At 43.1% G+C, this 27,155-nt stretch overlaps 1 protein-coding gene across 1 annotated transcript; it reads right to left on the minus strand.

The window, feature by feature from the left end:
• Window positions 1–2,292: 2,292 nt before the first annotated feature.
• On the minus strand, window positions 2,293–27,155 carry LOC122743178 (cholesterol side-chain cleavage enzyme, mitochondrial). Its single transcript, XM_043987948.1, has 9 exons — window positions 26,860–27,155; window positions 19,117–19,272; window positions 14,017–14,216; window positions 11,312–11,515; window positions 9,817–9,974; window positions 6,361–6,527; window positions 6,026–6,104; window positions 4,246–4,434; window positions 2,293–2,797 (listed from the first exon to the last, which is right to left on the minus strand). Exons 1-9 carry the CDS (start codon window positions 27,153–27,155, stop codon window positions 2,675–2,677), a joined length of 1,572 nt encoding a protein of 523 aa, XP_043843883.1. The 3' UTR covers window positions 2,293–2,674.

Here is a 27,155-nt window from a genome sequence, read left to right on the forward strand (position 1 = left end):
GATCCGTTACCGTTCCATCCAAAGCCTGACTCGCAAAGGCCAACGAAGATACAACTGAACCACAGCCAGCAGGACGCAGAAACAGGCCTCACTTCGCATTCCTCTCCTGGAATCAGATCCCTAACAACTTTATTAAACACGTAAAGCTTGGTGAGTGTTTGTGGTCTATTGATGAAACTCCGCCAGCCTTGGGATATCCCCACTCCTGGATTTGCTCCCTGTCTCGACCGCAGTCATTTCCTTCCTAGGCCTCCCTCCTCAAACCCCAGCCTAGAATCTCTACAGGGCAGAGGGTTGGCAGATTGATTAAAGAAGAGAGAAGAGAAAAAGGATGATTATATTCTAAAGTTCTAGGGTATGAGGCTTAGAACCTTAATGTCAGGATAACTGCTGATCTCCCCAAAAAAGGCAAGATGGGGAACAGAGAGAAGGGATGGTGACTCTGGGGAGGGACATCAGAGCTGGAAGGGGTCACAGAGGTCACCTCATCCAAAAGTCCTCATTTGACAGAAGAAGACATGGGAGGCTCAGAATGATGTGATTTGCCCAAAGTCACACCCTGAGTTAGTGGCAGTCAGAAGTAGAAGCCAAGAGTCCTGATTGCCACTCTTCCCAAGGATTTCTTCATGTAATATAATAGAATCCACTTTATGCCTGCCTGGTTTGACCCAAGAACTACTAGGGAGACCCAGTGCCCAAAGGTATCTTCCTCAGCCCTGTCAATTTTGCTCCAAATTCTGCCAAAGTCTTGAGATGAAGACATTGTCCTCATATGAAATAGAAATATTTCTTGGTTAAACCAGATGATTTCTAAGCTTCCCAACATACAAGAAACCCAACCAACTGGGCTACCATCCCAATCTTGCCATAGGCACCATCCAGGTCCATCTACATCCTATCCTCCAAGGAGACCCCGGGGCAGAGTCAGATGAGGCCAGGGCTGCATTCCTGGAATTACAGAGCTTCTTTTATTTATTTCTTTTTCACAACCACATTCAAGAGTTTATCATTTATCTTCTCTCTCCCACCCATTCATCCCCAACTAAGAAAAAGAAAAACAAAACCCTCGTAACAAATATGTATAATCAATCAAAACAACATTCATATGGGCAGGTAGGTGGCACAGTGCATAAAGCACTGGCCCTGGATTCAGGAGGAGCTGAGTTCAAATCCAGCCTCAGACACTTGACACTTACTAGCTGTGTGACCCTGGGCAAGTCACTTAACCCTCATTGCCCCCAAAAAACAAAACAAAACAACATTGTCATATTGGCTATGTCCAAAAATGTGTCTTATTCTGCAACCTGAGTCCTTCTGTCTTTTTCAGGAGATGGGCAACGTGCTTCACCATTGGTCCTCTCATAGAGTAACTGTGGCTTAGAAAGGTTAAGAAATTTGCCCATTCTACCCTTACATGTAACTGGAAAAAATAAAATAAATGTTTGTTGCTAAAAAAAAAAAAAGAAAGAAATTTGCCCATTATCACACAACTGCTGAATAGCACAGCTAGCCCAGGTCTTTGGGCTCCAAAACCAGATTGTTCCATTACACACATAGCCTCATATCCATATGAAAAAAATGTTCATTTCCCACACTTCACTGGGCTTTCTCTGCTTGGACCAGGCCGAGATTAGAAATAATAAAGCTTTGGGACAGCTAGGTGGCACAGTGGATAGAGCACCAGCCCTGGATTCAGGAGGACCTGAGTTCAAGTCCAACCTGAGACACTTGACACTTACTAGCTGCATGACCCTGGGCAAGTCACTTAATCCCAATTGCCTCACCAAAAAAAAAAAAAGAAAAGAAAAGAAAAGAAAAAAGCTTTAAGACTAGCAACAATTTCTGCCCTTCTTAAATGTTCATGAACAAAACCTGCAGAATAAGACACATTTTTGGACATCCTCAGCAATGAGATGACTATCCTTTGTAATTTACTAATGTTTTCTTTTAAAAATGAGCATTTGGGGGCAGCTAGGTGGTGCAGTTAAGCACTGGCCCTGGATTCAGGAGGACCTGAGTTCAAATCTGGATTCAGACACTTGACACTTACTAGCTCTATGACCCTGGGCAAGTAACTTAACCCTCATTGCCCCACAATAAATAAACAAACAAACAAATAAATAAATAAATAAAATTGAGAAGTTCGAGTTTGCAATGTATTTATTGTTTTCTTTCAGGTCAAATCAGCGATAGAAAAAAATTAGGCAGGTGGTGTCTTCTAGTGAAATCTCAAGTCAATACCTAAGAAGGCTTTTAAGCATCTTTCTTCTTCAGTGGATTTGGGGACATTTTTCTAGGGCAATATATGGCATAGGAGTGGACAAATTCACTGACCCCAAGGGTCCTTAGCTTTTTTTTGTGTCAAGGAACCCCTTTGGCAATTTCATAAAACCTTTAGACTCCTCCGAATCATATTTTTAATTTCATAAAATGAACAGGATTACAAAAGGAAACTAATTATGCTAAAATATAGTTCTTCAAATTTATTTTTAGAAATTCAAAGACTCCAGCTTAAAAAGCTGTGTCCTAGATAAAGAGGCAAACAATTTCCCTGGCCCAAAATCAAACAATCACATTATATACTTGGGTCTGTCATGTCTCCGCCTGGATCTGCCTCCCCTGTCAATCCCAGCCTCTCTGTGTAACAAATACACAGGAGTCCTATCTCTCTGTGTTACAGCTGGGGCTTTAAGGGCCGGAAGGTGAACACGATGGGCTGGTCAGGCATCAGGATGAGATTAAAGATGGTCCCCACATCTGAAAGCTTGTGGATTTCGATCCTGAAGTTTTCCAGAATCTACAGAGAAGAAAGAAATAGGCTCAATAGAAAAGGTGACAGGCTCCAGAGCAGAGATGGCTTCAAGCATAGGTCAAAAAGGAGACCGCCTAGGAGTGATTTGAGGCCCTCGAGGGAAGATCCTCAACTCAAACTAGGTCTTCCACTGATGCCTCAAATACTAGCACTGTGCAATTCTTTGGTCTCTCCTGAGTGGTTTCTAGAATGCAGGTCCCCATGGAGAAAACAACACATTCTATGGGAATGGATGCAGCTTGAGGGGCAATAAAAGCAGAAGAAGGATGGTTGGGGGTCCCATATGTCTGAGCATGGAAGAGTTCACAGTGCTTCTTCTTGCCTTGTTCATGGGCGATGAAAGCAGAGATGCAGGAAACCTAAAGATCTTGCAAGGTCTGATAGTAGTTTCCTGGGGGATGGGGGAATAGGGGGATGGGAGGATGGGGATGGAGGGATGGGGTTGGAGGGGGCAGTATTCCTCTGATATAAAATAAGGAAATTGGACTAAACCAATGGTGTCAAACTCAAATGGAAATGGAAGCCACTAAATAATACCTAAGGATCCTTGTAGGCTGCATATTGACTTAGAAAACCACATATTAACATCAACTGTTCTATTTTTATTTATTTTGTTAAATAATTCTCAATTATATTCCAGTCTGGTTCCAACCACACTCAAAAGTGTTGTGGACTATCCTCCAGGTCCTTTTAACACCTCAGATTAGACCATCCCTAAGATTCTTTCAAGTTCTAAATATTATGATTTGATAATAATGACCTTGGAGCTGCCTCTGCCCCAGAAAGAGATCACTTATTTAGATACACTGGTGCCCAAGTATAGAAGGAAACATCCTAATCGTCGTGCCATCTTCCTCCTCCCCATCTCCTTGGGCCAAAGGTCTCTCTCCCGTGATTCTGAGAGCATAGACACCCATGAGATGCACCTAAACCTTACCTTTCCCCTAGCCAACACTGTCATGCCCAGAGGTGGTTCTCATATCACCATCAGACAAAGAGGACCGGGACCCCAGCAAGCCTCAATTTAGGTTCCTAGCCACAAGTATCTATGACCCGAGCCCCAAAGAAATAGTTGGAGCCAGCCTAAGAGGAAAGGTAAGCTGGTGGAACAGGGAGTTGGAGCCCAAAATGGCCCAAGAAACACTTGGATCGCTGATGCTTACATCAGTCTACTCTCTACTCCCTGTCTATAACCCAGTCTCAAAGTCAGCTCTCTTATTATTTGCTCTCTTGGTACCAAGAGGGAGCCATCTTTGTGGGTAAGAACCCCTTCCGATCTACCAATGTCAGATCACAAATTAGGCCTATGTCTCCAATGCACAGACCTTATTCCTGCTGGGAATTAGAAGGAGTCATGAGTGGATCTAGAGGGGAAAAGGAATTTAGATGTTTTTAATCCCCTCTCTGCCTCCTGCAAGAAGTATTAGACTCACATGTATCATTAAGAGAGTCATCTCCAACTCGGCGATTCTCCGTCCAATGCACTGCCGAGGGCCAAAGCCAAAGCTCAGAGCCCGGAAGTGGGTATCATTCTGTAGCCATCTTCTGGGGTCAAACTTGTCTGGGTTGGGAAAAAAGTTAGGGTCCTTTCCCATGGCAAAGATGGCCACCTGGACCAGTGTCTGGATAAAGACAGAGAGAGGGAGAGTAGACTAGAATAAGTCCCATGCCAAGTGCCCAGTACAGCCACCCTGTGGCGGCTCCACAGCCCCAGAATTATCACATTCTGAAGTTCAATTCAGGAACCCTGAGCAGGGAAGCAGGAAACAGCAAGCCCTATAAGGTAGTGACATCACATCTCTGGACCTCAGTTTCTTCATCCTCTCAAATGGGGATACCACCAATCCCTATACCCCAGGATCAAATGAGACAACGGTTATAAAGGGACTGAAAAGTATAAAGCAGTATTTTAACTCAAGGGGTGATGGCTGATATTTCCATCCCAGGAGACACACCTGCTCCTTACTGTGGCAGGCGGGACAATCTTATTAACCCCCAAATTGTAAGCGTGTCAAAATGTCAAATTCTTCATTAAACTCCCACATCACCCCCACACCTTCAGTAGAAATCACAATGGATTTCTTTGCAATTGTATACAGAAACTATGGTTTATTTACCTTTCTCTAGGTCACAATGCAATACATTATACATAACAATACCTAATGTTGGTTGAACATGAAATTCTGAATGAATTACACACTGGCATACATGATAACATATGTGCCAACATTAAAAACCAACTAAACTCCATAAGGCAAATCACATATTTCTGCTTAGCTCTCTGTTCCCAAGGTTAATTGATTTTCTAGCTTAATGATTGTCTATAATTGTCAGCATAATGATCATAATAATTCTCCTTCTAGGTTTACAAAGCTTTTTACATATGTTAACTCAGCTGATCCTCACATTAACCCTGTCAGGTAGATGCTATTATTATCCCTATTTAACAAATAAGGAAACTGAGGCTAGGAAAAAATTAAATGATTTGCCTAAAGCCACACAGCTAGTAAATGTCTGAGACAGGATTTGAACTCAGGTCTTTTTGACTCCAAGTTCAATTCTCTATTTATTTAGGACGTGTACACTAAGGCCCTTAGCACATGAAAGTCTATTTTCTGAACTTGGCTCCCTAACAGCAAATATAAACATATTTCATGTACGAAAAGGCCTAATAAAATCACATACAGTCTCACAATAAATAATTTACATATAATATGGGTTGAATATTTCCAATTAACTGTCACTATGCTTTCTATGTGATTTTGTCTCCCTTGGCATTTCTAGGGCAAGGACCCCATCTGCTAAATTGCCCCATACAGCACAGTCAGGGTCATGCAAATATTTAATACACACATTTGGGTATTAAAGAGACAAAAAACAGATATATTCAGGAAACTAAAGGTGAATGGGCTCATTCAGAAATGACAGGCACCCATCATTGAGCCATTGCTCAAGAAGAAGGCTTCAGTACAAGGGATGCTCAGGATGGAGACAGCTACAAAAACCTCGGTTCTGCCCACCTCTGGCAAGAAAAAAAAAATCCAAAATGCCTCCATGATCTCCTCTTCTCCCAGAAAAAGGACAATTGACCATCACCCAACCAAGTCCCCAGACCATTTCCCTGACTGTCATCTCCCTTGATGCCCCTTCTGGACTAAAGCTCTCTAGATTTCTTGGGAGTAGGACTGCCTGCAAAATAATCTGAGGGCTTACTTTGGCAGGAATCATGTAATCCTGGAGAACTAAATCCGATGGAAGATACCTTTGTATGGTCATTGCAATGGGGTGTAGCCTGAAAGAGAAGAGATACAGAACACACAGGTTGTGAAAATGATCATGAACTCAAAACCAAAATTCAACCCAGAGCTGAACAGTCACCTCCTGTTTTCTCATTCCCACTTCCTCTTCCCATTTCTAGCAGCCCCTACATTTCTTGCTGCTTTGTCATTTTTTCCATCCTTCCTTCCCCCTCTTTCTCGCTGGATGTGTTGAGAGGCTGGGGAAAAGTGAACTGCAGCAGGAATTCCCAAGGGTGGAAATAACCTCACCTCAGAGTCTCCTTGATTGCAGCTTTGAGAAGTGGAACAGATCTGAGCATCTTGTTCATATCTCCTTGGGCATCTCTCCGGGCAGCCAGGACTTCAGACCGAAGCATCTCTTGTACATTTAGGTTCCGAGCCACTTCAAACATGTACCACTGCAAGGTCATTGATGTCTGAAGGAGACAGTTGAGGGTTGGAGATGAAGAAAACTGAGTCCCTCCCCACCCCCCATTGCTCTAGAAAAGCCAGCCTTCAAAAAATAAAAAATAAGAACAACCTTCTAGGCCACATAATCAGCTGTGATAACTAAAGCCAGTTTTTCACATCTTTATCCCCAACACACTCACACATACACACCTACTCTTAAGGGACAATTTCGTGTCCGTCTCAGCCTAAGTAAAATATATCATGTGCCTACATCCTGAGCCAATAAAGAAGGACTCTCCTGATGCCCCCATTTAATGAGAGATACCTTGAACCCCAACTCTGGCACGACAGCATTCTCATAGCAAATGGATTATTGAGCATTTTTAAAGCTTAAGGGAACCATCTGCAAATGGTTCTCATGAAGAAGAGGGGACTTGATATCATTATCACCTTTGTACAAACAAGAAAACCAATATTCTGGCAACTTATTTGGGTTTTTGCAAATAGGTTTCTTCAAACTATCTTTAAAGCCCATATAAGCACATCTTGTTTTATGCAGTAGTTATGCTCCTGAAAAATTCTTGTAAAGAAAATATCTCAAATGGGCCAAGACATCCTTTAAAGAAACTCTTTGGTCCTTTTAAGGAAATGTTTTCATACAATTAAAAATCCTTGGGGCTGGGGGCAGCTAGGTGGCGCAGTGGATAAAGCACTGGCCCTGGATTCAGGAGGACCTGAGTTCAAGTCCAACCTGAGACACTTGACACTTACTAGCTGTGTGACCCTGGGCAAGTCACTTAACCCTCATTGCATCGCAAAAATAAAAGAAAATCCTTACATGAATAGCAGATGAGCACCTGATTTATCTTCCATGTAGATTAAGATTTCCATGTCAAGTTTCTTAAAAATTTCTGAGAAACTGGCAATCCTTTATAAAGTTTCACAGATTTTCAATTAAGCCGATGACCTGCCCTCATCTTTCATTGAGATGCTGACAGTAGTCAGATAATCTTGATATTAATTAGTGTTTGTGACATTTAGCTTTGTCATATATCAGTGAATCGATGGGCATGACCTTTGAACACAAAAACCAACTTGCCCCACAAAGTTTCTGCCTGGTTTACATGTCCTGTTCAGGATTATAGCCAGAGGATATTCCAACTTCCAAGGGAAAGAGAGAATTGAGTCAATATGCCCACTATCTCACCAAGAGGTCTCAGGCTCTACTATTTATGTCAAGGAGTTTTTAGAAGACTCCCTTTTCTGAGTCACGTGAATGATTGGACCAGAGACCCTTTTGGAATAGCATACATTCTTGTGTCATGTCACTCCAACTACCCACCCTTTAGGTTGGCTCTATATACAGGAACAGTAGATTATACTTGCCACATAAAGTTTAAGGAATTCCCTAAAGCCACAGTCCCCCAAACCCCAATGTTGTACCTGAGATTTCTCCTGATGAAGTTACTCCTTTATAAAATATAGGAGGCTGGAAGGATATCAAAACAGAGGAACAAGTGGTGCTCAAGACAAGTTCCCCTTGCCTCATTGTCTTGAATTCCAGAGCTGCCTGATTCACAGGGTCTGAGGAAGTCATTTCCTTCCGGGGGTTATATAAATAGGGCAAATCACAGGAACCTGAACCTTCTAATCTCATCAGCAATAATGAGAGTTGTAGGGCCTTAACCCATAATCCACCAATAAAGATAGATGCCCACTCCCAACTCCTCACAAAGGGGCAAAAGGAAAAAGACCCCTTTCCTTCCACATATTTTCCTTTGAATATTTGATTTTGATATTCGTTTGAAGAGGTATTCTCTTGGGAAGGGCCAACAATTCTTCCATAAAATTGTGAGCTTGGTCAAATTTGTTTCTAGAGGCTCCCCTACTTTCTCTCCACCCTTTTCAATGACCTCTCTACCTCTCACCTGGGTGAGCGTTCTCATCCAGTACTTTCTCCTCCTGTCAAGAAGGACATCTTGAGGGGGCAGCTAGGTGGCACAGTGGATAAAGCACTTGCTCTGGATTCAGGAAGACCTGAGTTCAAATTTGACCTCAGACACTTGACACTTACTAGCTCTATGACCCTGGGCAAGTCAATTGACCCTCATTGCCCCACCAAATAAATAAACAAACAAACAAATAAATAGATGAGTGGATAAATAAGTGAATGCATGAATGAATGAATGAATGAACAAACGAATGAATATACAAACAAAAAAAAAGAAAGGTTGATAACCTCAGCTACACTGAGGTAGAAGGGCTTAAGTGGGTGTAATTTTTAAAAGAGAGTCACAGAAAATCAACACTAAGTCACAAGGATTGAACCTCTAATGTGGGAGTTATGGGAACTCATGAAGAGAATTTATCTGGGGACTATACAGCTTTACAAGTGACTCCCATAAGTTAATGTTTTACAAAAACCTCTGGTTCGTAAACCACTTTTCAGATTGTACTTATATTATCCCATTTAATACAATAATCCTATGACAGAGGGAGGACTGTCCCTCTGCATACAAGAAACATTCAAAGATTTGCATTTGGAGAAATGTGAGGGCCAAAATTTGATATACGGAGCATTATTTGGGTGACTCGCCTTAATATTGGGGTCCCAGAAATATGAGGGACCTTTTAGGTTTAACATTCCCCTCTGAACTGCCCTTTTTAGATATTTCTCTGAGGCCAATAAGAAAGGAGCATCTAAGGTTTAGTTCACACAAGGATCAGATTTATTACTTGGGAATTAATTAAACAACAAAGGTGAAACTAATAAAAATCAAAGATAAGGAAATGGGAAAATAGAAATACAGATAGATATTCTTAACTCTAAACTTAGCCTATGCAATCCTCAGACTGTTGTCTATTAAGCTAATTCAAAGGAATTTAGAGCTTTCCGTCATTAACTCACCAAACACCTGCACAGCCCACCAGACTGAGAACCAACATGTGCCACCAGGACCACAGTCGCCACACCGAGAGCAAGCACTAGCATTCTAGAAGTGCCCTCTAAGCTCCCTTCAGGGAGCGTTCAATCTTTTCTCCTCCAAAAGGGGAGGTCCTTCAAAAGCTGCCTATACGACAAATAATTTTTACCACAGAAAACATAAGACGTAAGTCTCAAGCCCAAGAATTCTGGCTATCAGCCCAAGGCTCTTTTCTGTATATTGGACTAGCAACTGCTGAGGTCAATACCCTACTATGCCCCTGTTGAAAACAGGCCTTGTTCACTTTGGCCTTTCTCCACAACATTTGTAAGGTGCCTGGCACACCATAGACATTGAATAAATACTTATTCTCTGCCCCCTTCATCCTCACCGTGTCCACCCCTCCTGCCATCATTTCTGTAATATTGGCTTTGACATCTTCAAAACTCATGGCATTCTTGCTTAGAATAGAGTAGAGAACACCTGGATAACCTTCAGGGACTTTTGACCTCTTCTGATCCTGGTAGAAGTTCCGTATATAACCTTCAGCTAAGAGACAAGAGGAAAGAAAGGAGACATTATGGAGTCTCTGTATGGAAGACACTGGGGTTGGGAAAGGGACATGAAGGAGACTGAGGAAGTTTACAGGGAACAGAGAGTTTGGGGGAACCTGGAGTGAAAAGAACTCATCATTGTCAGTCAGGAAACTGCGGGTTCTAGTCATGTTAATGCTATTAACCATTTGATGACCTTGGACAAATTGCTTGGCCTCCTTCTGCTTCTTCAGACCTCATTGACATCAATGTCTTTGGGGCAGCTGAAGGAAGGATAAAGGTGTTCTACAAATGCATCATCGCCATCTTGCTAGAGACAGCTTTGTTGTGCTGTTGTCTCAAGGACTAATGAAGTGGGCATTTTAAGAGGAGATTATTATTCATTGGCTGTATGTCTTAAATTAGGATAGCGATTTTAGATTTTAGATTTCTGCAAAAGGTGCATAGAAATCATAGTTTTATAACCAAATACCATCCTTTTCACACAACCCACACATGCCTGCTCACACACATACATGTGTGCACATATAAATTCTATGTGTATGAGCATATGTGGACATGTACACCATACACATGTGTGCTGCACACTATACATGCGTGTTTGCAAACATGTTCATGATACATGTGTGTGCACACTGAGACAAACACAATGCAGTACACACACACTTCTCTTTTTGATGATCTTAGAGATGTCCTTTATGGTTTTGGGGTTTTTTTTTTTGGTGAGGCAATTGGGGTTAAGTGACTTGCCTAAGGTCACACAACTAGTTAAGTGTCAAGTGTCTGAGGTGGCATTTGAACTCAGGTCCTCCTGAATCTAGGGCCAGTGCTCTATCCACTGTGCCACCTAGCTGCCCCCCTTTCTGTTCTTTATGTAAATTTATACAGGGTGGGGGCTCCATACCACTTGGCCACACCCTCTGTCAGATAGTTAAAGGCACTTAAATAATCACTTTGGCACATCAGGTGAGAGCTGGGTTATATGACTTCCTTCTACACTGATAGATTATTGGGTACCAAAGACTTTTCAAGGGGAAATAGTTGAGGTGAAAAGGACAGCAGCAAAGTTGAGACACTGACTGAGCATCTTATTTGCTCTTGCCTTGGGGTTCTCCCATCTCTGACCATCTACATCCTCAGCCTGCCTGTTACTCTTACCCTCCCCCTTGGGGTCTAAATGCCAATACCCTGGTGGTGGATTGGCAAGCTGGTTCGAAGATTCTGGGCAGCAATTTGAAATTATGCAAGAGAAATCACTAAGACTGCCTCTTCCTGCCCCAGGCCCAGCACCTCCGGTCACCCCAAAAGGATACTCAGAACCCTGATGCTCACCTCGATCAAAAATCAGATCCCATGAGGCCACGTGGTCCCTCCAGGCCTTGGCCTTGACCATACGGAACAGTTCTGGAGGGATATTCAGCATTGGAACACTAGTTTCAAACATTGTAGACACAGCATCAATGAACTTCTGGGCTTCAGGGTCCACTAACTCTTCCAGGAGTCCCAGCCTCTCCCCAAAGAGAAGGTTGCAGATAGCTATGGCACCAAAGATCATTTCCATTAATATTCCTGACTTGTGGCCTTGCTGAGAAACCTTCATCAGATCATTGGAATCCCCTTGACCTCCCTCTGGAACTCTGCCTTCACCCTTCAAGGTCATTAACACCCCATGTTAGGCATGCTTTTCTTTGTTAAATCAATCAGAATGCGGTCTGAGGGACCGAGGGGAGAGGAGGCAGTCCCTGAGGAACCTCTCCTTGACAATGTAAATGTTAGGAAATCTGTTTTGTAATATTAATATCCTAGATATGGAAAAAGGAGGCATCTGGAGCAATAATGGGGGTACACCTGGAGAGAGGACCCCAAAGTCAGCAGAAAGAATCATCATTTAAAAAATTTTGCTTTTGGGAGTAGCTAGATGGCACAGTGGATAGAGCACTGGCCCTGCAGTCAGGAGTACCTGAGTTCAAATCCGGCCTCAGACACTTAACACTTCACTAGCTGTGTGACCCTGCTGCAAGTCACTTAACCCCAATTGCCTCACCAAAAAAAAAAATTTGCTTTTGTTAACTGAAAAATATTGGGTTTTGACACAGAATATTTCTCAAACCCTCAAATACATTTCCCAAAAATAGATAAAACCACCTAATGGAGGGACTACCATGATTAATGGCATAATTAACTAATATCTTATTAACAACCATAATCAATTAATTAACCCCTCCCTACTTTTGTTGTTCAGTCATTTCAGGCTTTGTGACCCCATTTGTGGTTTTCTTGGCAAAGATAATAAAGTGGTTTGTCATTTCTTTCTCCAATTCACTTTACAAATTAGGAAACTGAGGCAAACAGGGTTAAGTGACTTGCCCGGGGTCACATAGCTAGTAAGGGTCTGAGGCCAGATTTGAACTCACAAAGGTAAGTCTTCCTGACTCCAAGCCCTAGCATCTATCCACTGCACCACTTTGCTGCCCTTCCCTAATGGGAAGAAAGGCCAGGTGCTTGACTTGAATAATGGGGGACAAACATAACCAGGCAGGGACATCTTATTTGTGTCCTTCTTGGTGCCTTTCTGTATACTCACAAAATGATATGATTGAGGGTATGGTAGACTCAAAGACAAGAGATATCAGGCTTCTTTCTTTCTTTCTTTCTTTCTTTCTTTTTTGCAGGGCAATGGGGATTAAGTGACTTGCCCAGGGTCACACAGCTAGTAAATGTCAAGTGTTTGAGGTTGGATTTGAACTCAGGTCCTCCTAAATGCAGGGCTGGTAATTTATCCACCACACCACCTAGCTACTCAAGTAGGTGCTATTTTTAATCCTCATTTTACAATGAAGTAAATGGAGGCAGGGGGCAGCTATGTGGCACAGTGGATAAAGCACCGGCCCTGGATTCATGAGGACCTGAGTTCAAATTTGGCCCTAGATACTTGACACTCACTAGCTGTGTAACCCTGGGCAGGTCACTTAACCCTCATTGTCCCACCCAAAAGGAAAAAAAAGAAAAGAAAACGGAGGCAAACAGAGGTTAAGTGACTTGCCCAGGGTTACACTGCCAGTAAGTGTCTGAGTCTGGATTTGAACTCAGGTCTTCTTGACTCCAGGCCTGGAGCTCTATTCCTCTAGCTGCAGCACCATTGAGCTGCCCTTCTCCTATCTTCCTTATTACTGTGGAGGACAACATCATTCTCCCAGTCCCTAGGGCTCTCAACCTAGGAGTTATCCCGGATTCCTCCCTCTCTCCTTCATCCCCCACGTCCAATCCGTTGCCAAAACCTGTTGGTTTCACAGTTACAACATCCCTCAAAAATACCCCATCCCCTCTTCTGCCGCTGCCACCATCCTGGGGCAGTCCTGCATCAATACACTCCTGGAGGGCTGGAGAGGGTCTGTCTCCCTCAGGTGTCTCCCCACGCCATCCCATCCTCCATTCAGCCTATGTCAACCCTATTTCTGACGGGATATAGAGGGTCCCTATTGCCCCAGGATTAAACACAAAAATGGTCTGTTGGACGTTTTAAGCCCTTCACAACTCAGCCCCCTCTGGCCTTTCTATCTTCTTACACCCTATTTCCCCACCCATACTCTTCAATCCAGCGACGCTGACCTCCCGGCTGTTCCTTGAACAAGACCCTCCATTTCCAAACACTGGTCATTCTCTCTGGCCATCCCCCTTGCCTACAACACTCTTTTTCCTCATCTCTGCCTTCTCGCTTCCCTGGATTCCTTTAAGTTCCAACTAAAATACTATCTTCTATAGGAAACTTTTCCTTAACTTTAAGTGGCTTCCCTCTGTTGATTTGCAAGCTACAAACAAGCTATTTGTCCTGTGTGTAGCTTATTTGTATATCCATCTGTTTGTATGTTGTCTTCCCTGTTCAATTGTAAGCTCTCCTTGAGGGCAAGGATTATCTTTTGCCTCTTTTTGTATCCCTGATGCTTAGCACAGTGTCTGACCCGTGGCAGGAGCCTATTAACTATGGATTGATTGATTCCTTGATTGCTATCACCCTCCCTCAGTCAGGCCTTACTCACACTCAAAAGCAAATCGAAACAGGTCCTGACTGAGATCCACAGTGAACTTTCCTTGGTTGCTCCTCTCAATCCCCTTATAAATGTTCGCTACAAAGTCCTCTGAAATGGGGGTGAGAAGGGGCTCAAAATTGTTCACTGTGTCCAAAGCCAGCACAAAATGGTTCAGCAAAGTCCGGTCTTTCTTCCAGCTTTCAGAGCTCCTGAAAGGAAGGGGAAAAAAAGAAGTGAGGAAATCCCAGTGTGCTTGGGAAAAGAGGCTGGAGGCAATGAAGCTGACCACAGTGTTACAACAGAGAATCCAGAGGCTGTTCCCTCTTTTCTGTTCAAGGGCCCGAGGAGAAGAGTTTCACACCAGACTCCCTTGAAGCTTTCACCAGCTACCATATCTCTCTATCTTTTCATCTCTCCTGTCCCCTTCCTCACTCACCCACACCTTGAGATTGAAGGATGAAAGAGAAGAAAAAACAGAGCAAAGAGAAAAGGAGGGGAAAGGAGAAAGGGAAGCAAGAAACCCTCATCTAACTGCACTGAAACTCCAAGAAGTCTCTACACCTTGATGGCAACAGAAGCACAATTCAGCAAACATGAAAGCCCTACTAAGAACAAGATGACACACTAAGTTGATATACCATAGCTACATGGATTCTGGGAAATGTGTGGGCATTGCTTCCACAATACATGAAGAAGAAGAGCCCTTTAATTGGCTGCTGATCCAGAACTTCAGGTGCACGTGAAAGACACTGACTGGATGATAGTGGTCCTCTCTCCTCCCTGGCTTCAATAAAACCAGAACATGCTATAAGCCTCTGGGTGGGGAGAGAAACTTCAGGCCCTCCCCTCCTTGGGCACCTGGGCCACTAGGTGACTGTGGACTGCTATTAGTCTCTGCCCCCTTTTGCCTTCAATCTATCCTACTCTTGGGCAGAGGAGGAGGAGTTTTGGCTTTGACCTTCATTAAGTTGGGAGAATAAGCTTCCAGAAGTCCAATCCTCCTTAATCTTAGTGCCTTCCCTCTGAGGCTGCATCCAATTTGTCCCGTCTAGATGTTGTTGGTATATAATTGTTCGAATGTTGTCTCTCCTATTTGGGCAGGGTCCGATTTTTTGTGGAGGTGGGATTGTCTTTCTTTGTATCTCCAGGACGGTGCCTGGCACACAGTAGGTGCCTTATTGACTGACTAATCAACCTGGACCTTGACGAGATTACATCAGCTAGATTTTTCCCTGTATCCCATTCAATCCCAAAGAGTCATCTCTTATAAGAAAGAATTTTTTCCAAGAAAAAAGAAGGAAGGGGAAGCTAGATGGCACAGTGGATATAGAGCACTGGCCCTGGATTCAGGAGGACCTGAGTTCAAATCCGACCTCAGACACTTGACACTTACTAGCTGTGTGACCCTGGGCAAGTCATTTAACCCCAATTGCCTCACCAAAAAAAAAAGAAAGAAAAAAGAAAAGAAAGAAGAAGGAAGAGGGGAAAAATTTTTAGCAAACTAGCTCAATACATTGAAAAACTGTAATATTCTATGCAATGTTCTATACCTGTCTCCCCACTTCTGCAAAGGAGCAGGGAGATATGTCTTAAGAAGAATTTTAACCAGTAATGATATGAGGTATACAAACATGGGAGATGATCTACAACCAACATAAATGCAAGGAGTTCAGAAAGAACAGAATGGAATTAGGAACCAGCCAATATATCAGTTTGACTAGAGAAAAGACAGAATAAAGAAAGTAGGTAGAAAAAAACCTGCAACTATAGGATAGAAGTAGATTCCTAAGGAAGCAGATAGGTGGCACCATAGTGCACAGAGCACCAGGCCTGGAGTAAGGTTCATCTTCCTGAGTTCAAATCCAGCCTCAGCCACTTCCTAGCTATGTGACAGTAGGCAAGTCATTTAATCCTGTTGGCCCCAGTTTCCTCATCTGGAAAATGAACTGGAAAAACCACTCCAGTATCGTTGCCAAGAGAACCCCAAATGGGGTCACAAAGGGTTGGACACAAATGAAATAAGAACAGAGAAAAAGATTATACCCAGAATAGACCCAGTGATGAACAACAAAGGAAATGGAAAGAACCCCAGTCCACTAATGGGCCAGACCTCTGATAGTGGGAGGCCATCTCCAGGTCCTACAAGCCAAGTTTTATGGTTCTCCAAGGAAAAAAGTAGCCCAGTGGAAAAGGAACCTCCTTAAACTCCAAATAGATCATGGAATACAGGACAAAGGACAGGGAAAAGTCCCCAGTTCATCACCGGGCCAGACCTCTCCTAGCAGGCACCTTTCTCTGAGTCCTGCAGGCCAGGTTTTATGGTTCCCAAAGGAAAAAACAAATACCCCAACGCAAAGCATTGAAAATACTTTTCGCTGACAAGATGAAGAGCTTCAAGTGGCTTGTCTCCAAGAACAAAAGCAGAGGAGCAAAAGAGCCTAAGGCAGAGGCAGTGAAAGCTGGGAAGGAGACCACTAAGTAAAGTCTCTTCACAGTCATGCCTCCCTGCCAAGGGAGTGGGGCTTCTTTCAGAAGTGGGACTACTTCAACTCCAAAGGATATATACTTCAACTCCAGAGGACATGTCAGGTGCTGGCCTGATCTTCAAGAAGAAGACAGGGTCGAAAAAGGAACAGGCTGCTTGGGAAGAGAACAAGCAACAGCAGAGGGAGCTCCAGATCCTGGAGACCCAAACAGAGGCCACTGGTGGTAAACTGAAGGAGCTCAGGGCGCATACCTCTACTAGGGTTCAAGAGCATAACAGCAAGTCATGTGGCCATGGAAAGGGTTATGAAGACCATTGTACCCTCAGTTTGTAGAGGCAGGTGCAGGACAAAGAGAAAAGGGTTAAAAGATGTAAAAAAAAAAAACTGTAAGATTCAAGGATCAGCATCTGCCCCCAAGAAGATAACTTCCAGTGCCAGTGAGGTGTCAGTCTCTTTAGAGCAATTCCATGTTCAACAGAGAGGGGCAAGCTTCTTTTCTTCTCTAGGCCACTCCCAGTACCATTCCGAGCCACCTCGTGGGGGATCCTACTCCTCTCAGAGTGGATCCCCAGATCTTCTTTCCCAGTATGCAGAAATTTGGCTCCCTCCAAAAGAATCCAGGATCTCAGAGTATAACTAACTTGTTCTAACACCATGTGACACTCTGAGTCCTTTCACTGAGGATCATTATGATTGGGCTAATCATCCTTCCCTAATACATTAATACTTTCTAATGCATTGACTAATAAACATAATTCATTGTACTACCAAAAAAAAAAAAGATTGCTAAAGGCCTTTGACACCAGGTTGCCTCCTAGAGGCAGATTCTGAGAACATAATTCTGTGCAACCATCTTTTTGTTCAGTCACACTGTGGAATTCAGTCCACTAGCTCCGAAGTCTTCAAATTTCTTCAAATGAGCCCATCAGTTAAAAAAAAAAAAGTTTGACCCCACTCCCAGTGTGTGAATATCTACTTATTTATAAATAATATTTATAAATACTATACTAATAATTATATCTATTTTGAAACTTAAACACGCAAAAAAAGACATTTTTAAAAGATGAGCTAAATATTAAATAACAATTGATCTTAGAGTCAATAGATAGACAGCCACTAGAGTTTATTGACTGGATCATGGTCAGATCTATACTTTAGGAAAATTTTAGCAGTTGTTGGGAAGAGGAATTGAAATGAGAAGGGAGACCAATTATGAGGTTGGCATAGTCAAGAAGTGATGAGGGCGGGGCAGCTAGATGGCGCAGTGGTTAAAGCACCGGCCCTGAATTCAGGAGTACCTGAGTTCAAATCCGGCCTCAGACACTTGACACTTACTAGCTGTGTGACCCTGGGCAAGTCACTTAACCCCCATTGCCTGCAAAAAAAAAAACAAAAACAAAAACAAGAAGTGATGAGGGCCTGGACTAGGTTGGTGGCTATATGAATGGAGAGAAGCAGACAGACACAAGAGATGTTATGAAGATAGAAATGACAAGATTTGACAACAGATTGAATATGGATGGTGAGTAACAGTGAAGAATCCAGGTAAATCTGTATAATGGTAGTATCCTGGAAAGAAAAAGTACGGAGATTTATACCAATAATCAGGGAAGAGGCAGTGTCTGTATAGTTAAGCACTCAACTTACTAGCTGTGTGATTGGGCAAGTCACTTAACTTCTGTTTGCCTCAATTTGCTCGTTTGTATCTCGGGGATAGGAATAGCACCTATCAGGAGAAAAATCTGGAACTCAAACTCTTACAAAAATGAATGTTGAAAACTATCTTTACATGTAATTGGAAAAAATAAAATACTATTAAGATTTGGGGGGCAGCTAGGTGGCGCAGTGGATAAAGCACCAACCCTGGATTCAGAAGGACCTGAGTTCAAATCCGACCTCAGACACTTGACGCTTACTAGCTGTGTGACCCTGGGCAAGTCACTTAACCCTCATTGCCTCACACAAAAAAATATATATATATTTTTAAAATAGCACCTACTTCCTAGGGCTGTTATGAGGATCAAATGAGATAATAATTACAACATGCCTACTTAGCCCAGTTTGGGGCATATAGTAGGTGCTATGTGAATATTAGCTATTATTTGCTATCATCATTGTTATTAAACTATAGGAGAAGAGATGAAATTCTTCAGGCGTTCAAATCACAGGCTCTCGGTCAGGTGAAACAATGTCTCCTGTAAACTTTGAGGACATGCAAACAGTAGGACAGCCATTTCAATAGCCTCTGATAAATCAAGATGCTTGTGGTTATTGCCATCAACACTATCCTCATGGCCAAATGACTTATTCATTAACCTTACTATAACACTTTTCATTTTTTCCCAAGCTCTCTCATTTTTTAGTTTATCTGATCCTTATGACATGTTGAAGCAGCATTGAACAGAAATTATTCTTCCCATTAGATCGATTCACAAAACTAACACAGAGTCAAGGGAAGGGATAGCCAAGATCACCCAGCTTATGTGGGGAAGAGCTGGGACCAGATCCCAGGTCTCCTGATTACTTGGCCTCTCCCCACAGCTCTTCAGATGTGCTTGGATCCTATCCCTTGTGACGCAGGAAAAGCTAGAATGCATCTCCAAGAGAAGGACAAGAGACTTACTTAAGCAGGACTCCAAGAGGTTTTTTCATGTAGATGTGATAAGCCATCCATGGTGGAATGTTATATCTTTCTGGGTAGGGTCCCTCTGCTTTAAAGAGGCGGGAAGCATCGTCAGGGTTGATGATAAAAACAGACTCTGAATTGCCGAGTTTCTCCCTGGAATGATTCATAAAATCAAGAGGTCAGAGATGAAACCCTAGAGACCTACACATAAGGCATGGGGTAGGCAGAGTCAGATGCTGGATCTAGGCACTGAGTATCTCCAGGATTAACTCCCCAATTCCCAGCAACTACATCAACCGACAATGAATCCCACACACCTAGAGCAGGGGGCAGTAAACAAAGCCCTCTGGCCTGGCTCAGCCACAAACCTTACATTTACTACAAGACTATGGTCATGCTAGACAGACCTCCAACCCAAATAACCTCACCCTCACCTGCTTACTCAGGGACGGAAGCTGGACTCAAATAAAATAACAGTCTCAGGTCTGGAATTCCCATTTTTAGAGAGCATCTATAGGGGCCTTCAGAAGATATGTGTGCTTTAGCTGGCTTACAATGGAAATAATGTTACCTGGGTATGATGCTTGTAGTCACTGAATGCCTACAATTTTACATTTTCATTTTGCAAGGCTATTGGCAAGAAATTGAATCTACTGTGCCACCTAGCTCCCCCCAGAAGTATATATATAATATCTAGTATATAATATGTGCATGATATATAATATAGAGAGGTATATACACACAATATGCACCATATATCTATAAGTTTATACATAATCTAAATTATATATAATATAACCTATAGAAGTAAATATCTACTATATAAACCATAGACACATATACATACTCTATAGACAGATACACATAATATGTAATCTATGCTTTGTATCACCTTTAGAAGTATATGCATAATATATGATGTTGAAAGTATATATATTATATATGATGTGTCAACTTATATTAAATATATAGATATGTGTACATAATATATGGAAGTATATGCATAATATGCAACATATAATCTATAGTATATACATAATCTATAATATATACACAATATAATCTATAGAAGTAAATACATACTATATAATCTGTAGACACATATCTAATATATGATATGTGTGTAATCTATGGTAGTATATACATAATACATAATATATACTTTACATACAATATAGACGTATACTCATTATATATAATCTATAAAAGTATATACATACTATATACATGATATGTAATCTATGGAAGTATACACATGACAAATACTATATCAAAGTCTATAGAATATATGTGTATTTGCATGATATATGGAAGTATATATAAAATATAAGATATACTTTATATAAGCTATAGAAGTCTATACATTCTATATATCTATAGAAGTACATACATAATATATAAGATATACTTTCTAGGGCAGCCAGGTGGCGCAATGGATAAAGCACTGGCCCTGGATTCAGGAGGACCTAAGTTCCAATCCAGACTCAGACACTTGACACTAGCTCTTTGACCCTGGGCAAGTCACTTAACCCTCATTGCCCAGCCAAGAAAAACAAAAACAAAGATATACTTTCTATAAGATATAGAAGTATATACATAATATACAGATATACTTTATGTAAGATATAAAAGTATGTCCATTATATATCATCTATAGATGTACATACATAATACATACTATATACATATATAATATATGGAAGTATATACACGCTATATCAAAGTATATAGAATATACAGATACATAATGTATGGAAGTATATACATAATATATAGCAGTATATACATAGTATGTATACTATATACACACACCCAGGGTAGTGGGAGGTGGGGGAACACTAGCAGCTCAAGGGAACAGGAAAAGCCCCATGTCCCAGATAACATTTTGAAGGCAACTCGGGATTCTCAAAGGTGCAAGTGAGGAAGGGCGCTGCAGGCGTGGGGGCCAGCCCGTGCAAAGGCTCAGAGGGCAGTGAGTCTTTTTGTTTTTGTTTTGTTTTTTGCAGTGCAATGAGGGTTAAGTGACTTGCCCAGGGAGTGTCAAGTGTCTGAGCCGAATTTGAACTCAGGTCCTCCTGAATCCAGGGCCGGTGCTTTACCACTGCGCCATCTAGCTGCCCCCGGGCAATGAGTCTTACGAGGAAGGTCACAAAGGCCAGTCTGGCTGGACCACAGAGTGCGGGAAAAGGATTCCGCCAAGCTTTCTGCCGCTCCTCCCCCAACCTCCGGCTGGTCTTTCAGTCCGGATTGAGAGAAGTCACGCAGTCTGCTGCCCCATGTGGTTTTCTCCCGTAGGTACAACAAACCCCGCAGTTCTCCAATAATCCCGCCCTGACCACTGCCAGAGCAGGTTTTGCCCCTAACTTTTTGATCTTTAACACAATGACCTTCAAGGCCAAGATGAAAAACCTACGCTCCTCACCCCAGTGTAACGTCTCCTTTGTGTATGGATGTTAATCACGCATCTCATTTTGACTGAAAATCTTCAGTCTCTCACTATCAGTAGCAAAGCAGAGGGAAGGGGAGGAGGAAGAGCAACAGCCAAATAGCGGCCAAGGTGGAGGCGAGAGTGGGAAAGAGGGAATGGAAGGCAGAGGCAGGCAGGCCGAAAAGGCAAGGATGGTGAAAGGGAAGAAAAGAGAAGGAAGGGAAAGAGAAAACGTGCAAGACTTCTCCCCGGCCCTAAGTTAACATTGCCTAGATGTTCTCCCTGTCTCCAGCCCCCCCCCTTCTCTCCCTTCCCCCGCCAACCCTGCCTGCGCTCTCTCCCCATATCTCTTCTCTCTCTCTCTCTCTCTCTCTCTCTCTCTCTCTCTCTCTCTCTCTCTCTCGCTCTCGCTCTCGCTCTCGCTCTCGCTCTCTCTCTCGTCAGTTCTCTGTCTCTCCTCTCTCTGTCTCTGTCTGTCTCTTTGTCTCTCTGTCTCTCTCTCCTTTTCTCTGTCTCTCTCTCTCCTCTTCTCTGTCTCTCTGTCTCTGTCTATCTGTGCATCTGTGAGAGCAAACATTTTGCAAAGCAGATACAAGGTCAGTCAAAAGAAAAGTGTGTCCTCCTTTCTCCCTTCCCCTCAAGCTCAAGCTTCATCTTCCCCATGAGCTGCCTATATATTTGACCACCATTTTAGACATTTTGTGGGGCAGCAAGATGGTACAATAGACAGAGCACCAGCCCTGGAGTCAGGAGGACCTGAGTTCAAATCCAATCTCAGACAGTTGACCCTAGCTGTGTGATCCTGGGCAAGTCACTTAACCCTCATTGCCCCACCCAAAAAGAAAAAAAAATCTGATTCAATTAAAGAGGCCTTCTCATGCATCTTGGAAATTATATTAATTTGGGCCTGAAAACTGAAAAGTGACCTGGGTGGGAGGAAAACCTGATAAAGCCTTGGGGGAGGGAGAAAAGGGAGCATGGAGAAAGCTGGAGACAGCTCAGCCATTCACTCATCTACCAAATAGGGAGGTCGGACTAGAGGACAGCTAACACCCCTTCCTACTCAATCAACAAATATTTAGTAAACATCTCCTACATGTGATGCATTGGGCCAGGTATTGGTGATAGAGGCCCAAAGAATGAAACAATCCCTACTAGCAGTGAGTCTATGTTCTAATGGAGAAGACAAATCCACATAAAGAGAAATACAGAATAAATATCAGGCTGATTAATCTACAATCTAGTCTGGAAGGTTTGGATACTACTCACCGATCTCTCCTCCTGCAGACTCTCCCTCGCCTCAGCTTCCCTAATACTGTCCCTAGCTTAGCTCCTGAGTGGACAACTGTGTGGTCTTAGTCTCCTGTCTTCTTACTGTGTGTGGTTCTCCCTCTCCTCTCTGCACTCTCAACCATTTCGGTGGGGGATGCCTCTAGACAAGACGTCTCCCTGTAACGTCTATGTTGAGAGCATATCCCACTGTTTGCCGAACATCTCCACCCAGATGCCTTATCAGCATCTCCAAGAGAGATCTCATGGTCTTCTCTCTTAAAACCGCCCATCCTCCAAACGTGTCTCTATCTGCAGAGAGCATTGTTGTCTCCTCAGCCACCCCAGCTCATAACCTCAGCATCATCTTGGACTCTCTTCTCTTCCTGGCTCCTCATACTCAGTCAGGTGTCAAAGCCTCCTCCCAATATCTTTTACATCCATCCCCTTTCTCCACTTAAGACACTTCCTGGCACTGGGTCCATGCTTAATGAGGGCTTGTTGCTTTGACTTAGTTAACAAAGTCATCATAGTGGACAGAGTGCTGAATTGGGATTCTGAAATATCTGTGTTTAAATCCTGCCCCAAACACTCACCGTGTGCCCAAAGGGAAGGGGAAGAGAATAAACATTTAGGAAGCACCTACTATGTAGTAGGCACTGTGCTAAGCACTTTCCAGGTATTATCTCATTTGATCCCCACAACTACCTCACAAAGTCAGTGCTGTTATTATGACCCTTTTACCGTTGAAGAAACTGAGGCAGAGGTGAAGTGACTCACCCAGGGTCACATAGTTAGGAAATGTCTGAGGCTGCATTTGAATTCAGGCCTTCCTGACTCCTGGCACAGCACTCTATTCACTGCACCATTTAACTGCCTCTTAACACAGGCTACTTAACCCCTTCTCTCAGTTTCCTCATCTGTAAAATGGGGATAATACCCACAGTACCTACATCACTAAAGTTTATGAGACTCAAATGTCATAATGTATGGAAAGTGCTTTGCAAACTTTAAAAAATTCTATAACATCAAGTTTTAATATAAACAAGAAGACCCCATGACATAGCGAAAAGAACACTGGCTCCAGGGCCAGAGGACCTGGGTTCAAATCCTGACGATGTTGCTTATTGTCTGGGTGACCTCAAGTGAGTCTCCTCACCTCTGTCTGCCTCAGTTTCCTCATTTGTAAAATGAAGGGATGAGACCCTTCTTGCTCAAAAACTTTCAGTCTACTATCATATTTCTCATATGAATTATTATAATAGCCTCTTGGGCAGCTAGGTGGCACAGTGGATAGAGCACCAGCCCTGGAGTCAGGAGGACCTGAGTTCAGGTCCAACCTCAGACACTTAACACTTACTAGCTGTGTGATCCTGGGCAAGTCACTTAACCCCAATTGCCTCACCCAAAAAAAAAATAGCCTCTTAATTGCTTCCCTTTTTCACTTCCTGCCCTATACAAAGCATATTCTGTCTCGCTGACAAAAGCAGCTTCCTCGAAGCACAGGTCTGATCACATCATTCCCCTGCTCAAAAACCTTCAATAGCTGCCTATCGTCTCTAGGATAAAGTACAGACTCCCAAGTCTGGCATTTAAGACCCTCCACAATTGGGTCCCTACTTGCCTTTCCAGCCACATCTCACATTAATCCCCCTCATGACCCAACCATCTTGGGCTGTTGCCGGAGTTCAAGATTCCAGTTACCATCTCCATGCATGTGCACAAAGCAACCCACTCTGCCTGGTCCTCCATCCTTCCTCACCTCTGCTCCTCAGAATCCTCAACTCTCTTCAGGTCACAACCCAGTTGTCACCTCTGCCAAGAACCCATCCTTCATCGAGAGAATGGCTTGTCTTCTCTCTCCCTTCACGCGGCACTGATCTGTGTACACGTTTAATCCTGCACAGAGCCTATAATCTTCTAGAGGGTAGGGAGCATTTAATTTTTGTCTCCAGCACCAAGTACAGAATCTTCTATGAAGCAGGCACAAAGGAGATATTGTTTGATTAAATTTCAGCTTGCCTAAGTTACGCCAAGGACAGGGTGAATCACAAGGTGACGCATAGACACTCCCTTCCCTCTCTCTAGCCCTGCAAGAAAAATAAATAAATAACCAAAAGGAAATAAGGACCCCAGAAGACTGGAGAGATGTACTCTTCTTCCTGCTTGGAGAATCAGTTGGTCTTGACCGTCAACAAGCATTTTTTATTATGCCAAGTGCTACCTAGGAGTATCAAATGGTAGGTATCATTGGATCATAGAGACCGGGAATTCTTCTTTTCTTTTCTTTTCTTTTTTTTTCCTTTTTTGGGGGAGCAATGAGGGTTAAGTGACTTGCCCAGGGTCACATAGCTAGTAAGTGTGAAGTGTCTGAGTCCAGATTTGAACTCAGGTCCTCCTGAATCCAGGGCCAGTGCTTTATCTACTGTACCACCTAGCTGCTCCCAGAGATTGGGAATTCTTAATCTGGGAGTCCATAAACTTGTGTGTGTGATTGTGTTTCAGGGCAGCTAGGTGGTGCAGTGAATAAAGCACTAGCCCTGCAGTCAGGAGGACCTGAGTTCAAATCTCACCTCAGATATTAGCTGTGTGACCCTGGGCAAGTCACTTAACCTCAATTGCCTTAAACATGCAGGGCCATCTCCAGTCATCCTGATATATGTCTTGCCACAGGACCCAATTGGCTCTGGAGGAAAGAGTGAAAGTTAACTGTGTTTGAGGTCATGCATCTGTTGTTCAGTCATTCAGCAAAGAAAGATTCTTTGTGGACCATAGCACCCAATACTGTTCAGGGTTTTTGGGGGTTCTTTTGGCAAAGCTACCGGAGTGCTTTTGCCATTTTCTTCTCCAGTTCATTTTACAGATAAGGAAACTGAGGCAAGTAGTGGTTAAGTGACTAGCCCAGGGTCACACAGCTAGTGTCTAAGGTCAGATTTTAACTCAGGTCTTCTGAATGCAGGGCTAGTACTTTATTCACTGCACCACCTAGCTGCCCTGAAACACAATCACACGCACAAGTTTATGGACTCCCAGATTAAGAATTCCCAATCTCTGGGAGCAGCTAGGTGGTGCCACTGAGCCACCTAGATGCCTCTAATTCATGGCAAATCCAAAACTTGAACCCAGATTTCCTGGCATCTAGCCTTTATTTTATCCCACCTCAATCTCAGAAACCAAATCAATAATTCCTGTGAAGAGTAATACCTCTCATTATTATCCTTATAAAAAAAATATAAGGGGTAAGGGGGGGAGGTGGGGGGAGAGACTAAGCCATAATTTAGCCAGCCTTGTAACATGCCACAACCCTCCCCCAGCATAGTCCATTTCTATTTCTTTTCCCTTTTCTAGACCTGTCTGCAACAAAGCAAAAAGGTTAAAAAGAGAAAGAAATACCAGAATGCAGAGTAGGGCCAAGGGTTGAGGGGTGAGGGTAGGAAAAATAAAACAAGGCCCAGGAAGGAGGTTGGACCATGAGATTGAGCCAGAGCTGGAGACAAGGCATTGTTGTGTATCCCAAGAAAGGTTGGAAAATCAGTAGCTCTGATGATACTGCCCCCCCACAAGTTTGACTGTGTAAGGGGTAGGGAAGGGGTCCGGTCAGCTCCAAGCAGACTTGCCAACCTGTAAGCCAAGAGTTCTCAACTCGAGGCCCTAGATAGATTTTAGGAAGTCCATGATCTTGTGTCATGGACTTTTTTAAGTCCCCTTTATTTTCACTAATCTCTAACTGAAATTTGGCATTTCCTTCGAGTATTTTAAAACATTTTTATTCTAAGATGGCATCCATAGACTTCACCTGACTATCTCGGGGGTCTAAGAAGATTAAGAATCCTACTACAAAGTCATCAAGGAAATTAAAGAACTCCCCCATCAACCTCCCTTAACAACACTAACATATGCAATTTGACCTGCCACAAAACAACCTCCCACGTGCTACAATAAGTACATTTATAAAGGCATATGAAAATGATCCCTGGGGGGCTCTCAGCAGCTGTACCTGCTGACATTAGCCTGCCTTCTCCTTTCTGGATGACCTCACTTACCGGTAAATTGGGCCTAACTCTTGGAAGCCCTTCATGGACCGCATATGCAAGTTCTGCATGCCTTTATTCATCCAGAAGTGGAACAGATTGAACCAACCATTGGTCCCCTGTAAGGGAATCTCATGGAAGGGCCGGGGTCTCTTCACCCGGAGAGGGAAGGCACTTGGGTCACCATCTCTGGCTGGCAGCTGCACTCTCCGTAAATGAGATGTCCAAACATCTTCTCTTGCTGAGCCAAGGAGGCAACGACGGCTCTTGGCCAGGACTGAATGTTGTGAGACTCCCCTGGCTAACAT

The sequence above is a fragment of the Dromiciops gliroides genome, chromosome 2 (assembly GCF_019393635.1).
Source record: "Dromiciops gliroides isolate mDroGli1 chromosome 2, mDroGli1.pri, whole genome shotgun sequence".
Classification (NCBI taxonomy): Eukaryota; Metazoa; Chordata; class Mammalia; order Microbiotheria; family Microbiotheriidae; genus Dromiciops; species Dromiciops gliroides.